This window comes from Rattus rattus, chromosome 3 (genome assembly GCF_011064425.1).
Source record: "Rattus rattus isolate New Zealand chromosome 3, Rrattus_CSIRO_v1, whole genome shotgun sequence".
NCBI lineage: Eukaryota > Metazoa > Chordata > Mammalia > Rodentia > Muridae > Rattus > Rattus rattus.
Window position 1 is genome coordinate 60,766,270 of NC_046156.1, and position 17,665 is coordinate 60,783,934.

The window sequence follows — 17,665 nt, forward strand, 5'->3', positions numbered from 1 at the left end:
GAAGAGATCTGTTACAGCAGTGGAAAACACTTCTGTTTCAGAGGCTGGCCATGAAACCAATCAGGCTCCTAATAAAAGAATTTACTCAGGGAACGATATCAAATGCAGTCGCAGACGGCCCAGGTTGTCCATAAACAAGACACAGTGGGGGCTGACAAGTCAGCGTTACGTCAGGGAGCCACTGCTGACAAGACGCAGCAGCCTCACCACTAAGGTGGGTGACTGACCAACCCATCTGGATTGATCAATGGTCTATGACAAAAGAAAAGTTAGGGGCGTGAGAACAGCTATTCCAGGAGCAGCTGGAGGCTCAGCATAGAGGAGTCCACCAGCCCTTGGAATTCTCCAGGATTTGTCATTTTAAAAAGCTCTGGCAAATGGAGGGTGTTAACAGATCTCAAAGCGAATAATATGATTATTCAGGCAATGGGTTCCCTGCAACCTGGAATCCCATTGCCTATGTTGTCTATCATAGTGATTGATCTAAAAGACGGGGTTTTCACAGTTCCTCTACAGGAACAAGATAAGGGAAGGTTTGCTTTCTTAGGACCTACCTTCAATAGAAGTCATCCAATAAAAAGCTATCATTGGAAAGTCCTGCCACAAGGAATGTTAAATAGTCCCGCCTTGTGTCAATATTTTGTACAACAGCCATTGGAGATGATTCACAAACAATTTCCCCAATTCATTATTTATCATTATCTGGATCATATCCTATTGACTGATTCAGATACAAATATCCTGGAAAGAATGTTTGATGAAGTAAAGAAAAAGAAGTGCTTTGCTGAGGATTGCAAATCACCCCTGAAAAAATACAAATAGGGGGCTCTACTAACTGTCTACTAACTGTCTACTAACTGTCTAGGACATAGAATAGCTCTGCACAAGGTGCAGACCAGAGGAGGCCAATTAAGGACTCTTAATGACTCAGAAGCTACTGGGAGAAATTAACTGGCTGTGGCCTGCGATTGGCTTGGACACTCAAGAGCTAAGCAATTTATTTCAAACCTTACAAGGTGATAAAGATTTAAATGGCCCAAGAAGATTATCAGTGGAAGCTGACAAAGAGTTAGCTCTGGTAGAAAGGAAACTGCAGGACGCACATCTAGATTGTATGGATCCAGAGATGGCCTGCATCTTAGTCATCCTGCCCTCTACTCATCCCCTACAGGAATTCTCATGCAGAGGGAAGATTATGTCTTAGAGTGGATATTTTTAGCCCATAAACAGAGTAAGAAATTAAAACCTACATTGAGAAGGTCTCTGAATTGATACTAAAGGAAAAATGAGATTTCAACAATTAGTCGGAATGGATCCAGCTGAAATTGTGGTACCTTTTACTAACACAGAGATCGCCTTGTTATGGGCACAAGATGAACACTGGCAGAGAGCGTGCAGTAATTTCTTGGGAGAGATTAACAACAGACACCCTAAAGCAAGCGACCCCAGTTCATGAAAAGAACTAATTGGATTCTTACCTGTATATTAAAGAGAACCCCAATTTCTGGAGCCCTTACATTTTACACTGATGTCAGTAAGTCAGGAAAGGCAGGATATAAGTCAGAAGATGTAAGGAAGGAGGCTGAGAGTCCCTATAAGTCTGTTAAAAAAATCTGAATTTTTAAAAATGCCATACTCATGATACTGTCAGAGTTTCAAGAGTCTCTTAATATAGTGACTGACTCTCCATTTGCAGAAAGGGTCGTTTCCGAGTTGACTTTGGTGTTTACTGAGCTACAAATGATCAGGAATAGGACTCATCCCCTGCATATAACACACACACGATCCCGTACGCGTGTGCCAGGCCCTCTACACAAGGCAACAATGAGATTGACCAGCTATTGATAGGAAGTGTACTAGAGGCTTCTGAATTCCATAAAAAACACCATGTTAGCAGCAAAGCTTCAAAGAAAGAATTCTCTATCGCTTGGCAACGAGACAAGGAAAATGTGAGGCAATGTCCTATTTGCTCATTAGATAACCAAACCCCATTACCTACAGTAATTAACCCTAAGGGCACCCAAAGAAATATTTGGCAGTGGATGTGCTCCATTTTGCAGAGTTTGGCAAACTGAAGTACGTGCACCATACAGTAGACACACAGTCAGGATTTCAGTGGGCAACTGCCTTAGCGTCAGAAACGTCTGATTCTGTAATTACACATTTGTTAGAAGTTATGGCCATTGTGGGAATACCCATACAAATTAAAATGGACAGCAGTCTGGCATATGTATCTAATAAAATGAAGCAGTTTTTATATATTATAATATAAAACATGTTATAGGCATATCATATCGTCCTACAGGACAAGCGATTGTGAAGAGATTGAATCAAACTCAAAAAGAGATGCTTAGCAGACAAAAGGGAACAACAAACCCCCCAGAGATAGAGTACACAGTGCTTTACTAACCTTACATTTTTTAAATGCTAATGAAAAAAAAAAACTACAGCTGCTGAAAGACATTGCATTCTGAAAAAAACTACTGAACTAAACCAGCCTGTTCGTTTATTTCTGACATCAGAATGGAAAACAGGAAATGTGTTACACTGGGGGAGGGGGGATAGGTTATGCCTATATTTCCACAGGAAAAGAAAAGCTATGGGTTCCTTCCAAGTAGATAAAAATCAGACATGACAAAGGGAGACCCTGAAGAACTTGGCTACGGACAAGAGGAGAGTGGTAAGAGTAGCAAGCTAAGTGATGTAAATGCCTCTGTACACAGACAGCTCTGGGACTGGCTGAGACTTAACTGTCTATATACAGTCAGTAACACTTACTGGGCACAAAATTCTCACTACTACATACCATCCTTTAAGATGTCATGAATAGAAATTTATATTGTAGTTGATAATGTGATCAAACTAACCTCTAAAGGAAGGCAGCTGTCTTTATTGATCTAATTGAACTGATCTGTGCACACTGCATGCTCTATATGAATGTCTTTATGGAGCTATGTGTTTCTTGTAAGCTTTGAATGTTGCAGAAGGAAAGAGGAGAAAGACAGCTCCGACAAGATTCACACTCTGGGATGCTGAGATTCTGGGACCTTCCATTCCAACTCCATAGAAGCTGTTTCCTCTAAAGACTTGCTTCCAGGACATTTTCAGAACAGCTAGCTTGCCCATCCAGCCTTTCAGACTGTTACAGTCAGGACTTCAGATAAGGCCAATGATACCAGCCAGCCCTCCTTTGATAAGACCAATTTTCCTATCTCCCTTGGGCCCCCAGATGGGAATTCTTCACCCCAATTCAGCTAGAAGCTAGCAAAAGATCATCATCCCAGTCCCTTAGGTTGGAGTGGATGGTCTGGCTATTTTATGAATTATAGATATGTTGTCATTTTAAGGGTTAACTTGCAAATATTATAACTTCAGACAGGGAGGAAAGTAGAGATCTTAGACTCAGTAATTTCTACCTTTCCTTTCCTTTTCTCTTCTCTACCCTTCCTTCTTAGGTAAAGAGAGGGAGTGGAAAGAAAAAGGGGGTATAGTAATATTATAGAAATGAGAGAAATACACAAATAGAGATAAGATATTAAATTTACTTTTTTTTTTTTTTTTTTTTTGGTTTTTTTTTTTGGAGCTGGGGACCAACCCAGGGCCTTGCGCTTCCTAGGTAAGCGCTCTACCACTGAGCTAAATCCCAGCCCCTTAAATTTACTCTTAAACAAAGCATTGAATAACCATGATCTTACATTGGTAAAAACCCTTATATTGATATAAAATTGAAGCTTTAATTTCTTACACTGGTATAGAATTTATAAATATATTGATACAAGTTTAAGGTTTTCATTGGTATAAATCTTTGTATATTGATATGAAATTTAAAATTAATATTGTTAGTGTAGATAGGCCTTGTGCCTATGCAACTCATTTAAGGCTTAGACCCAGTCCTTCTGGAACTGCTGTTGCAAACTGTTTAGAATGATTAGTAACAAGTTAAGAGTCAGATAACAAACTCATGTTTATGATAAATTCTGATTTAATTGTAATAAAGTGTTTTCAATTTGCTCAAATAGAAATGGCTAAGAGTAGTTAAGGTTTAATAGTTCAGATATACTTTACATAGATAGACTTCAAAAACATCAGAAGTCCACAAAATGTGACATTTAATGTTATTTTGTTTATTAAGAAGGAAAGTAGAGAGCTTAGACTCAGGGACCACAAGTCATGTCTGCTCCTGACAGCTTCGCCCTTCTTCGTGGTTCAAAGAAGATTTTGAGCATCTTTACCCCCAGGTGAGGTTGCTTATTGTGGCAAGGAAGCCACGGGGCAGAAACTGCCTATATCATCTGCAGACTAAATACGGTCCAAAAGGACAAACCGAGGTGGGATAGTCAGCTTAGCTCTGCCAAGGCAGGGTAAGCTAGTCTTTCATAGTTCCTGCTTCACTTAAGGTCTGTCAGATGGTTCTGGGCCAGAAGGCTGAAGACAGATTCTCCGACTTTATAAGAAATTAGGAGGGTTGGGGATTTAGCTCAGTGGTAGGCGCTTGCCTAGCAAGCACAAGGCCCTGGTTCGGTCCCAGCTCTGAAAAAAAAAAAAAAAAAAAAAAAGAAATTAGGAGATGTACAGGTAGTCAGCTGTTTCTACAAACTGTTTACGCTTTTAGAAGCTGTGTTTTGTGCTTTTTTTTTTTTTTTCAGAGCTGGGGACCGAACCCAGGGCCTTGCGCTTGCTAGGCAAGTGCTCTACCGCTGAGCTAAATCCCCAACCCCCCTTTTTTTTTTTTCAAAGATTTATTTATTCATTTTTTATATATATAAGTACACTGTAACTGTCTTCAGATACACCAGAAGAGGGCATCGGATCCCATTACAGATGGTTGTGAGCCACCATGTGGTTGCTGGGAATTGAACTCAGGACCTCTGGAAGAGCAGTCGGTGCTCTTTTTTTTTTTTTTTTTTTTTTTTTTTTTTTTTTTTTTTTTTTTTTTTTTCGAGCTGGGGACAACCCAGGGCCTTGCGCTTCCCTAGGTAAGCTCTACCACTGAGCTAAATCCCCAGCAGTCGGGTGCTCTTAACTACTAAGCCATCTCTCCAGCCCCGTGTTTTGTGCTTTTTATATACTCGGGTAATAGTTAATTGTTCTCGACTTTTTTTTTTTTTTTTTTTTTTTTTTTTTAATTAATTTTTTTTTTCGAGCTGGGGACCGAACCCAGGGCCTTATGCTTCCTAGGCAAGCGCCTACCACTGAGCTAAATCCCCAACCCTGTTCTCGACTTCTGATGGGGTTGAAGACTAGTTATAGTCTCAGAAGCAAACTTAAGTAGTTTTGCATTGAGAGATATGATATAGACTTGAAAGGATGGTTTTCAAATGGTAATGCAAACTAAAATCAGAACATAGCTCAGACATAGAAATGTTAAGATAAATGGTACAGCACTTTATCTAAATTGACAAACATGATATACTGGGTGTTAAATGTATTTTACAGTTTACCATTTGCATAATTGTGAGGACTGTGCTCAATTTATATCTGAGAGAAAAGAGGCTTTTAATTAGACAAGAAGGGGGAAATGTTGTGGGATGCCCTGGTGCTGTTGTATTTAGATGTCAAGCTGCTTCCTTGAGAGAGGCTGCCCCCAACAAGAAGTAGATCATGTGATCAGATGATCTCACTGAACCTTCTCCCCATTCTGACTGGGCAAATCAAGACTAGAGCCAATGATTGGACAGTGGAAGGGAAAGGTGGGAAGAGTGGTCTCAGAGAGGGGGAGGAGAGAGACAGAGAGAGAGAGAGAGAGAGAGAGAGACAGACAGACAGACAGACAGACAGACAGAGACAGACAGAGACAGACAGAGACAGACAGAGACAGACACACAGAGACACAGAGAGACACACAGAGAAAGAGACAGACAGACAGACAGAGAGACAGAGAGACAGAGATGGGGAGGGAGAAGAGGTAGAAGGAAGATGGAGCAGAGCCCAGGGCCTGGAGAAGCTGCAGGTAGCAGGGGGTCTCATAGCTAGGGATAAATTAGTGCAGTGAGAGATCTGCCCAATCCAGACACAGCTTACAAACATAATAACTGGGTTGGTGTGTTTTGATATGGGCTTATCAGGGTAAGAAATTACCACAAGGCAGCTTACAATATCCATGACTTCAGAACCAGAGGATCCAATGTTCTCTTCTGGCCTCGAAGGGCACCAGACATGCACATGGTGCACAGACATACATGCAGAGAAAACACCCACACACATAAAATAAATAAACCTTAAAACAAAAGGGCTAGGTCGGGAGTTCATTCAGCTCTTCCAGAGGACAGTCCCATCCCCAGCACTCGTGTCTCACCGTCGCCTATAACTCCAGTCAAGGGAGATCCAACCAACCCTACATTCACATGTACATACCTGCACAGAGACACACGTATGTATAACTAAAAGTAAAGTCTCAGCTGGGTTTCTGCTGCTGTGATCAAAACCACCTTGAGAAGGAAAGGGTTTGTTTCCTTTACAACTTCCAGGTCACTAAGGGAAGGCAGGGCAGGAGCTCGGGGAGGAACTCAGAGGCGGAGCTGAGGCAGAGGCCACAGTGATGCTTACTGTCTCGCTCCACAAGACTTGCTCAGCTTGCTTTTTTATAGAACCCAGGACCACCAGCCTAGGGGTGGCACCCCAACACAGATAGCTGGGCCCTCCCACATTAATCGTTAATCAGGAAAATGCGCTATAGGCTTGTGAACAGGTCATCTGACGGAGGCATTTTTTTCAAGTTCCTCTTCCCAGTTAACAGTTTGTGTCAAGTTTAACAACAAAAACAAAAAACAACAGGACATTGGGCATCGCACCCTTTGATCTCAGTACTTGGGCAAAGATAGGTAGATCTCCATGTGTTGGAGGCTAGCCTGGTCTATATGTGAGACTCTGTCTCAAGACAAAAACAAAACAAAAAAGCTGGACATAAAAAATAAAATGTCAAATGTAAAAGAGTGGGTGAGGGCCTTTGAGATGGCTCAGTGGTCAAAGGCTCTTACCACCAAGCATGATGACCTCAGTTTGACCCCCAGGACTTCTAGGACAGAATGAACTCCAAGTTGTTCTCTGACCTCCACGTGTGGGCTGTGGCGTGTTCTTGACACACATGCCCCTTCCCATTAAATGAATAAGCATTTGTTTTAAAAGCTGAGCTGTTGCAACTTGTAGGCCAGTGCTGGGGAGGTAAAGACAGCTAATCCCAGGGCTGGAGAGATGGCTCAGTGGTTAAGAGCACCAACTGCTCTTCCAGAGGTCCTGAGTTCAATTCCCAGCACATGGTGGCTCACAACCATCTGTAATGAGATCTGATGCTCTCTTCTGGTGTGTCTGAAGACAGCTACAAGGTACTTAAAATATAATAAGTAAATCTTAAAAAAAAAAAAAAAAAAAAAGACAGCTAATCCTAGGGCTCGATGGCCCCACCATCCTAACCTAACCATCCTAACCTGTGCAGTGAGCTCTAGGCCAATGCGAGACCCTGTCCTGTCTCAAAATAAAAACGAAACAGGATGGACAGCCCCTGAGCAAAGGACTGTCAGAGTTCAGTCAGAGTTAACCTCCTTCTTACATGTGCACCCTCCTCCATGCACCCTCCCCCACTGAAATCTCCCCAAACCTACTGAAAAGGACTTTTCTTACAAAGTGGTTGTACATTTTTACCATATCTGGAGCATCCCACATCTGGAGCATCCCACATTTGGAACATCCCACATCTTGACAATATTAAGGATTAATAATTAATTAAGTTTGTAGTGGTTTTGTTTGCTCGTTGGTTGTTTGTTTTAGAAAGGGTCTCACTAGCTGGCCCTAGCTACCCCTAGCTGGCCTGGAACTCACTATGTAGACCAGGCTGGCCTCAAAGAGACTCCCTGCCTCTCTCTCCACGTGCTGGGACTGACGGTGTGGCCTGCCGCTGTTCTCACATGTGGAGGCCAGGGGTTGATGGCAGCTGTCTTTCTCCCTGGGTCACCACACTTTTTTATTTTTAGTTATAATTTTCCATTTTTCAAGTTTTTTTTAAAGCTGTAATGGGTGTTTTGCCTGTACGCATGTCTGTGCACCACTTGTGCGCAGTGCCCTCAGGTGCCAAGGAGAGCATAGGATCCTATGGAACGGATGTTAGCAGCCATGTATGTGCTGGAGACTGAGCTGGGTCCCTGCAGGAGCAGTAAGTGCTCTCAGCCGCTAAGCCATCTCTCCAGCTTGGCTCTCCACCTTGCTAAGTGCTGTGAACATGTAGTCATGCACATGATGGCACACATCTGGCAGATTCCAGATGCGGATGGAAGCAGAGGACAGTTTGGTTTTTGTTTTGTTTTGTTTTGTTTTGTTTTGTTTTCTTTTTTTTTCCGGAGCTGGGGACTGAACCCAGGGCCTTGCACTTACTAGGCAAGCGCTCTTCCACTGAGCCAAATCCCCAACCCTCAGAGGACAGTTTTGTGGAGTTGCTTCTCTTCTGCCGTCTTTGCAGATTTCAGGATCAGGTTGTCCGCCTGGCAGCCAGGCAGCTGTCATGCTGGGGAGTTCAGCTGCAACCCCCTGCACAAGGTCATCCCAGTTGGGGTTGTTGACAATTTACACCCCCACCCCTACCTCGATCCCCCACATAGAGGAGCTGAGTAGGAGAATCTCGTGTCAGACTATCTAGCTGCCACCTGGCAGCTCTACACTTGGCCTGGGGGAGGGGCTAGAGATGTGGTTCTCAGCTTGTGGCTTGTGACCCCCTTCTGGGTCACATATCAGATATCCCAAACATCAGATATTTATAATTCATACAGCAGCAAAATTATAATTATGAAGTAGCAATGAAATAATTTTATGGTTGGGGAGGGGTCACCATACCATGAGGAACTGTATTAAAGGGTCACAGCATTAGGAAGGTTGAGAACCACAGGGCTATAGTGTATAGAGGGTGGGGAAGACTTGGGGAGGGGAGACTCCACTCATCCCTGCTGGGGAAGACTTGGGAAGACTGCACATTAACCTCATAAGTTATCTGTGCACTGTAAGGAATCCAACAGACTCACTGGCTACCCAGAGTGAACTTCTGCAGAACCAGGCCTTGGTTTGTTTGTCATTGGAACCTTAGGAGAAAGGGGTAACCTGCGCTTAATCTCCCCTTTAAGGAATTTTCGAAGCACAGGCTTTCCCATCACATTTATAGGGGCCATTGGACATCTCACTGGCCCTCCACCTTATTTTTTAAGACTGGGTGCCTCACTGAGCCTGTAAGTCACCATTTCTGCGACATTGGTTGACCAGGGATCTGCCTGTCTCAGTCCGCCAGACTGAAGGAAGTTTCAGATATGCATCGCCGTGTACAACTTTTAAGTGGGTGCTGGGGACCTGAGCTCGGATCCTCGTGTGACAAACACTTTACCCACTGACCATCTCCCAGTCTTTCTCATCACAGTTTTAGTTTGAATTGCATCTCATTATTTTTCTTTTAAACATTTATTTATCTCTCCAGCTGGTTCAGAGCTTAAGAGCACTGACTGCTTTTCTAGATGTCCTGAGTTCAAATTCCAGCAACCACATAGTGGCTCACAATCATCTTTGATGGGACCTGATGCCCTCTTCTGGTGTCTAATAAATACATAAATAAATAAATAAATAAATCTATCTTTAAAAAAATAATGCTGGCTGCCTTTTCTTGTGTTCGTCTGAGCTACTCATTTTTAAATATCCCATAGCGGAAAGGGTTGAGCCCTGAGTCTCAGCAAAGGAAGAGTTCTATGACTGTTACCATAAAACAAGGCCATCAGCCGACTGGTTCTGAAGTTCTCCTTTGAAAGTCCCATGTCTGAGGAATAAAGCTGCTCTTTAGATGCGGCTCGGTTGACACTGTGCTTGTGTAGAACATGTGAAGCCTGCAGTTCAGTCCCTAGTGCTGGATAAACTGCACAGTGATGCAGGCCAATCCCAAAACTTGGAAAATGGAAGCAGAAGCATCAGCCTTTTTTTACAGTAGCAAGTTCAGGCCCAGCTCAGCCTACATAGACCCTGTAAAAACCAAAACTGAACAAATGCCAGTAAAGTGCCCATAGTGTCCATAAGTTAAGGTAGAACAGAGGATACAGTACATACATAGACACACAGACACAGACACAGACACACACACACACACACACACATACAGATACACACACACAGACGCACAGACACACACACACACATACAGATACACACACACAGATACACAGACACACACAGATACACACACATAGATACACAGACACACACAGATATACAGACACACACACAGATATACACACACATAGATACACAGACATACACACAGATACACATGCACGCATACACATACAGATACACACACATACAGATACACACACTCATACACACACAGATACACATACAGACACACACACACACATACAGATACACACACACATACAAATACACACACATACAGATACACACACACATAAACACACACACATACACACAGACACACACACACACATACATACACATATACACACAGACACACACACAGACACACACACACACACACACACAGACACACACACACACACACACACACACACACACACACTTCCTCATTGGAATGGATTAATTCCTAGATGAGCCAAAGGTTGCTTCAGAATGGTCAGAGTTGGTAGAAAGGCGTCAAAGAAGAGCTGAGAGCTGCAGAGGAGCAGGCCTGGGTGCCTGCAGGAGAGGCTGAGACACTCCGTGTGGGACCATCCTCCTTCCTGTTTGGATAGGACCGTGCTTATGTAGAACACCCCACATAGCACACCTCTGACCTTAGTCTTTTCCTCTGCACACTGGCTTGCTTTGGGCTTGTTCCCTTTCCCAACACTTGCTCTCTGGCTTCACATGAGAAGAGGAGAGCTTTTGGAGTGTCACCCACCGTCTCAATCCCTCTCCTCTGCGGTCCGCAATCACAATCCCTGTTGCTCTCTCTCCTCAGGGGTATGCCGGCTGGAAAGAGTTACATTCTCAGATCCAAACTGTCTGCTCAGTCTCTGACTCTGCTGCTTACGAGCTGTATGATGGTGGGAAAGTTGCCCAATTTCCTTATAGTAGAAATAAGAGACATACGCTAAGGTACAGTGCTTAAACAGCATACACAGGCCCAGGTGCATTCCCAACACACAGAACCACCCAACGCCACAAACATAAAGATAAGGGGGTGTGTGGACAGACAGACAGACATGAAATGACAGGTACAGTTAAGAGAAGACGACCCTTCTTAGAAAGTTTATGAATAATTATCATTACTTAGTTTAGTTTGAAGAAGGAAGGTTGAAACAGAATTTCATGTAGCCCAGGCTGGCCTATATATAGCTAAAGATGACATTGAACTCCTGAACCTCTTGCTTCTACTTTCTGAGTGCAAGGATTACCGTAGTGTGTCACCACACCAAGCTAAAAGAATTATTAGCATAATTGTCACTATTATTACTATTACTATTATTATTATTATTATTATTATTATTTTGCAGTACTGGTGATCAAACTCAGGGCCCCTGTATATGCTGGGCCAATGCTCTGTCACTGAGCTACATGGCTAACTCTTAATGCATGCATACACATATATTATTTTTACATTTAAAAATATATATAAATATATATTAAAATTTTATGCGTATATGTGTTCAGTGTTGGAGATTGGTTCTAATGCTGTGATTCAGCTGGGAATCTCTGTGTCCAAATGCTAAAGGTTCTTGTTCCCAGTTGTTTTTCTGATCGATCAATAAAGATACTAACAGCCGAGGGCTGGGCACGGGGCAGGACCTTAGTTGTGCGGGTGAGGACACAGAGAGGGAGAACCACCATGGCTTAGGGAAGACCGATGGTATGCAGTAGTGGCAGAAGATAAAGCCAACCGGCCATGTGCGATTTAGGGTAAGTGCCTCCGGGCCAAGTCCCCAACTGGGCCTGGGGTACCAGGGGAAGGTTTAGGAGTGCCCAGCCTTTGAGGTAGCCAAAGCATCTTAAAAATAAGTGTGTGTGTGTGTGTGTGTGTGTGTGTGTGTGTGTGTGTGTGTGTTCCATTCTTGGATCCAAAGATAGCTCCTGGGTGGGTGTGCGCATGCGATCCACTGGGAGCACAAAGCAGTGAAGCAAAAGCTTAAATATTTAAAGTTTTTTATGTGTATGTATGTATGTGTGTGTGTGTTCTGCATGAATTTATGTGCAGTATGTGCCAGAGGAGACCAGAAGCTATGTCAGATTCCCTGGAACTGGAATTGCAGGCCATTGTTAGCACTGGGAACCAAACCTGAGTACTCTGGAAGAGCAGTCAGTGCTCTTAACTGCTGAGCCACCTCTCCAGCTCCGTGCATTTTCAATGTGTTTAGAACATTACATATTTTAAGCTTTGGTAACACTGTCTGGCAGACTTTAAGCACTAAGTAAGTGTTCGTGATGAGATCTGAACTCCGTAGTCCCACCTCAAGGCGCTGTGTAATTCCTTCGGCCTATCTGTCTCACAGCTCCTTGTTACATAGAGTCCCTCTGGTTCCCTCGCTAACCATGACTGCGGATAACCCGATGGTCTTCACTTCCTAGAAAGCCCTGAACTCTTCCCATCCTGCCGTCCGCAGTGCCATCTCTGTGTCTTCCATTACTTCTCATTACTCTGGTTCTCAACCCTCATCGTCCCACAGGAATTCAAACGCCATAGAATCCAGTGAAGAATTACACATTCCCCCACCCACCTCCACTCCAGCGCTTGAGGAGTAGACACGGTTGGACCAGCAATGCAAGGCCACCGGGGGCCACATGAGGCTCCACCGAAAATAAAAATCAAATGTAATAATAACACTCATGACTCCTTCCCGTGAACCGGTGTTTTTTTCTCTCCAACAGCCTGCAGACTCCAAGAGGGACAAGGCAATAGCTGATAACTCTCAGGCCTTTCAGTGGAGTGAACACAGAGCCTCGACTCCATGCCACAGATCTGTAAAGCGATTCAACACAGGCAAGAGAGGACAGGATGGAGAATTCGTCACTTTAATAACAGAGTAGGAAGGGTGGAGATGTTGGTGCCAGTCTCCAAAAGCTGACTTCCTCTGCCAGACAATGCCCACTTCATTTCTGAACCAAAAAACTTACCCTAATTAGTTTTTTCTCTTTTGATTTTCTTATAGATAATCATGGTTTCCCCTTTTCTAGTTTCTGCCTTTAAGATATCTCAGCCCTTTAATGTTTTGCTGGCCCTTTGCACTCTCACAATCTCTAGCCTTGCAGGAGTGATACCAGGTGTACAGAGAGTAGAATTTCACTACAAGTGGGAAATCACTCATGGGGAGCCCATACCAAGGTCTGGAGTGCAAAACCCTGTCTCAGAATCTTTATTCTAGGGTCATTTCAGCCCTGGACTGCAACCTTGTGTGATTGAGTAAGGTCGCTGTCTCCTGTCCCCACTGTTTCCTTTGGCACATCTTTGTGTTTTCTCACATCAACCTCTCTCCTCAAACCGTTTCCAAACCAGTCACGGGTTGCTGGCCTACTTACTGAATGCAAAACCACAGAACAAAGAGGACCGAAAGAAGCCGGACTAGGCAGGTGGCTGGAGAGAGGGGAGGCCCCGCATCTACGGGGAAAAGGTGCAAGTTCTCCAAATCGGACAAGAAGACTCGGGCATCGTCCAGAGCTGACTGAGCCGCCACAGTAAAGTTGGGGTCACCGGAGACTGAAACATCAAAGACGCAGGATTGGAAGTAGGCATCTTCAACCGGAAGCCCTTCCTTACACAACCTTCTGGCAGTATCTATGGCGATCGCCCCACGGCGATTGCGCTCTGAGCGAGAGAGTCGCTGGCTCGGAGGGCATCCCCCAACACACAGCTGTAGGTCCTGCTCAGCAGAGAAGGCCCGCGCCACATCCTCGGCTACCCTGATGGAGAAGGAGAGCTGTCCAGCTGTCTGACGAATGATTACAGTTGTTCCAATGTAGGCAGCTCGAATCTCCACGTGGCTCCCAAGGTTAGCAGTTTGAATGGACAAACTCGAGCCCCCAGGTCGGTCGCCCCCATTGACAGAACCATCTTCAAAGGCTGCAGGGAGATTGTCTACCTCAGCCTGGTAGACTTTCTGGTCAATGCATTCCTGCATGTTTTTAAATATGATAGTGATCTGAGGACAAGAGAGAAAATAGTTAATTAGGGCTCAAAGCATCCTCACACCAATCAAGCTGCACAGAGAGTCAGGGATCTGATCCCAGCAGAGATGCAGAGATTCTTCCTGGTCCTCGGTCCTTGATCCTATTGTGTCCTGACCCCTGCTCAACCTCCTAATCTCAATCTGTCTCTGTGTCCGTCTGTCTGTCTGTCTCTATCTATATATCTCAGCAACTTCCAAAAGAAATGAAGTTCTCTCTCTCTCTCTCTCTCTCTCTCTCTCTCTCTCTCTCTCTCTCTCTCTCTCTCTCTCTCTGCCCCAGCTCTGCCAGTCCCAGTTCTCAGCCTCCTCTTTAGTGTTACCTGCATTTGAATGAAATTCCCATCAAGAGGAATCACATTTACAAGAGCAAACGTTTGATGGAAGGAAGCCATTCAAGATGGAAGGGAATGTTTGGGAAAGACAAGGAACAGGGAGCTGGGTGGCTGAGGACTAGTGAGGAGGAGTGGTATGGAGCTTGAGAGGACTCAAGAAGGTAGGTTGGGAGGAAAATTGAATCTCTGACCTTCCGGATGGTGGTAGCGTTGGCTCCCGATGCTACCGGGGAGCTGGTGGCCTGGACAAAAAGAAAGTCGTTATCTAGTAGGGGCCAAGCTCCTTGGACGCGGCATGTGTGAAAGTGATTGTGGAAGCTGCGCACATGGGGGTCTCCAAAGGAAGCACAATGCAAGAAACCCGGGTTTCGACCCTGCAGCCTGGAAAACCGGGCCTCATAGTCACAGGGATCTGGGGTCAGGGGCGCTGGGCCGGCCCCGGGCAGGGCAGGACCCCGGGCCGGGGGCGGGGCCGTGGGACCCTGGCGTGAGCAGTTGTGCTGGATCATTAGGTCCTCTATGCCATGCACCGCGGAGTGGAAAGCGAGGTCCCCGCGGCAGGTGCGGGCGGTGCGCCGCGTGCAGAGAGCGTAGGAGCGCAGGGCGCGACACAAGCCACCTGAGGCCAGCCCACCACGGCCGCCTCCACGTGGCGTGTCCGGTGAGCCCCCTCCCCGAAGGCTCAGAGTGGACGAGACGTACTCGGCATTGCAGCGGAGGATCTTGCACTGGGAGTGAGCTGGGGACGGAAGGGAGAGGACAGTGAAGTGAGACTCAGGTTCTATCCAAGTCCAGTACTCGCCTAACTGCCAAAAGGCATCCGCCATCCCACCGTTCCTACCACTCAGCGTGGGCGCTTTCCCAACCCCAACCTTCAGCCTCCTTATTCTCCTATTTCTCGCCTCCTTCCTTCCTCTCCTCTACTAAAAACATGTAAAGCAGTCAGACGTCTTTTCCCTGGGGACGCCATCTATGTCCTTCCTCAAGTTAAATGGGAAACGAGACAGGCCTCTTTCAGAGTTGGCAGGTGACTGGGACATAGCACCCATCCCTCTGTGCTCACTCCCACCTAACCTCTAGACATGCCCAACCCGCCCCTGGCCCTTCCTTACCCTGTCCACAGAGGAGCAGCAGGAGAGTGAGGGTGCTTAGAGTTGGAGGACTGCCATGGGGGGACCGGAGACTAGGGGACTGGCCTCGATCCCCCATACCTATCCAGCCAGGTCCCCCCAGGCACCGGTTCTTCCCAGATGATGAGCCTCCTACCTAGTGAATTTCGCCGAGTACTACTTCTGCGATCGGAAGAAGAAATTTGGCTGCGTGTGGGGAAAGAGAAGGGTTGAAGATCAGTCAAGATGGTGGGTAGAGAATCTGAGGAGAGGAAGACAAAAAGTAAGCAGACTGGATCTTGGGAAGAAGGAGGCTTCCAGCCGGTGAGCGGTGAGTGTGGCTGGTGAGCCTTTGTGCCCTGCTCCTGTGGCCACCTTACGATCCCTTGTGCAATATGCCTACGGGGGCGGGGTGGTGGTGGTGGAGGGAAGGTTGAGTGACCTCAGTGGACAGAGTCCACTTTATTGCCCCATCCTGAAATAGCAGATGGGTCAAAAAAATGGAGGCTCCCTGGGGAAGGTGGGTCCTAATTAGACCAGTGGGTCCCGGTAGTGCTGGGACCTGATCACGCTTTAAGACCGCACTTCTTATGCGTCCCTCCCACCCAGTAGCCACCCACCGTTTTGTTTTCTTCACTGTGATAGAAGGGCACAAAGGGTAGCATGGTAGGCAGATGCCCATCTAGGATGGCATTGGGGGCAATCGAGCTTTCAAATTAATATTTGCGTCTGCCTAGTCAACGGTTCGTCTGTTTTTCCAGACCCAACTGAAAAACACAATCCAGATGCTCCTGGTCTTTTGAGGGGAACAGATATTGGGAAGGGTCTGTCTCCCTTTCTCCTGTCAAAACCCTTCTTTGGAATAAGTGTATGAGCAGGCGGCCCAAAAGTGAAGATTGGGGTATCTGGTAAGGACAGATCTTAGTTTTCAGAACAGATGTCTGTAACTTTATGAAATTCTAGCCTCGACCCAAAAGCTTATCAAAGCAACCGCCATTTCATCTAGACTTACTGTTTCCCGAGGTCAAGCATTACTCTGATACCCGGTTCTCCAGCCATAGTTGCCTATTCTGTTGGTCTGCTCCAGCCAGGGGGTCCTCCATCTCCTTCTCCATGTCTCTCCCCGATCTCCCGGACTGGCTGCAATCTCACCGAGGTCAGAGAGCCAGAGGAGCTTTGGTGTGGGGGGAGGGGGCAGGGAGAGTATATGGTTGGCCCAAGCACTGGACAGCTGAGAGGAGGAGGGAGGTGCCTCCTGAGTTGACAGTTTTAAAAATAGCTAGGTCCAAAATTCCAGGAACGTTGGTGGCAGTAGGGTGTGGGAGCTCAGGCAGCAGGAATGATGAGCAAAATAAAGAGGGACTATGGGAATGCTGGGTACCAAGTGAGGGACTGCCTAAAGAGAGAATGATGGCCAAGTCCCATGTCCAACTGCAGCTTGTATGACCTGCCACTCAGGTCCTCTAGCGTTCTCAGTAATGAGCTCCCGGCCTGTAAGACGGCTGGCGGTGATTTGTGTGACGCCTGTCACTCACCGTTCTCATCCTCTCTTTACTGAGGATGCCACTGAGTTTCCACACATGGTACGTAGAGGTAGCTGGCTTTGAAGATGGATGGCAGGCGCAGTTCAGAGACCCTCCCCCATCTCTGCCAACTATTTCAGAAGCCGAAAGGCCCAGCTGTCTGGAGAAGAAACCCGAGAGCAGAATTGTTTCGGAGGAGGGTTTATTCCGTCTGTCCGGATCAGATCTCTGCAGCTGTCTATTCTATCTCCACCTTTTCCATTACGCTAGTGTGTGCAACAATCCCTCCTCCTCGTCCATACAAACACAAAAAACAGAAGCTTCCGGGTTGCGGGGGTGGTGGGGGAGTGGGAAGCTGAGCTGGTTTTGAAGATGACCGATCCATAGAGAAGTGGGGCCAGATAGGTGAATGGGGAAAGAAGAGATTCGGGACTGTGCTGTCATAGAAAGACTGTTTAAGACTCTATTATAACCAAGGATTTAGCCATGTCCCGTCTTTTCACTTGGTGGCACTTCTGGGACAAGGGAAAGCAGCATAGGACCGATTACAAAGTGTGTCACCAAAG

The 17,665-nt window shown here is 45.9% G+C and overlaps 1 protein-coding gene across 1 annotated transcript; it reads right to left on the minus strand.

The window, feature by feature from the left end:
- Positions 1-12,963: 12,963 nt before the first annotated feature.
- Hjv (hemojuvelin BMP co-receptor) lies at positions 12,964-16,757 on the minus strand. Its single transcript, XM_032896691.1, has 4 exons — positions 16,589-16,757; positions 15,580-15,783; positions 14,659-15,206; positions 12,964-14,108 (listed from the first exon to the last, which is right to left on the minus strand). Exons 2-4 carry the CDS (start codon positions 15,674-15,676, stop codon positions 13,485-13,487), a joined length of 1,269 nt encoding a protein of 422 aa, XP_032752582.1. The 5' UTR covers positions 15,677-15,783; positions 16,589-16,757; the 3' UTR covers positions 12,964-13,484.
- Between the last annotated feature and the right edge of the window lie 908 nt (positions 16,758-17,665).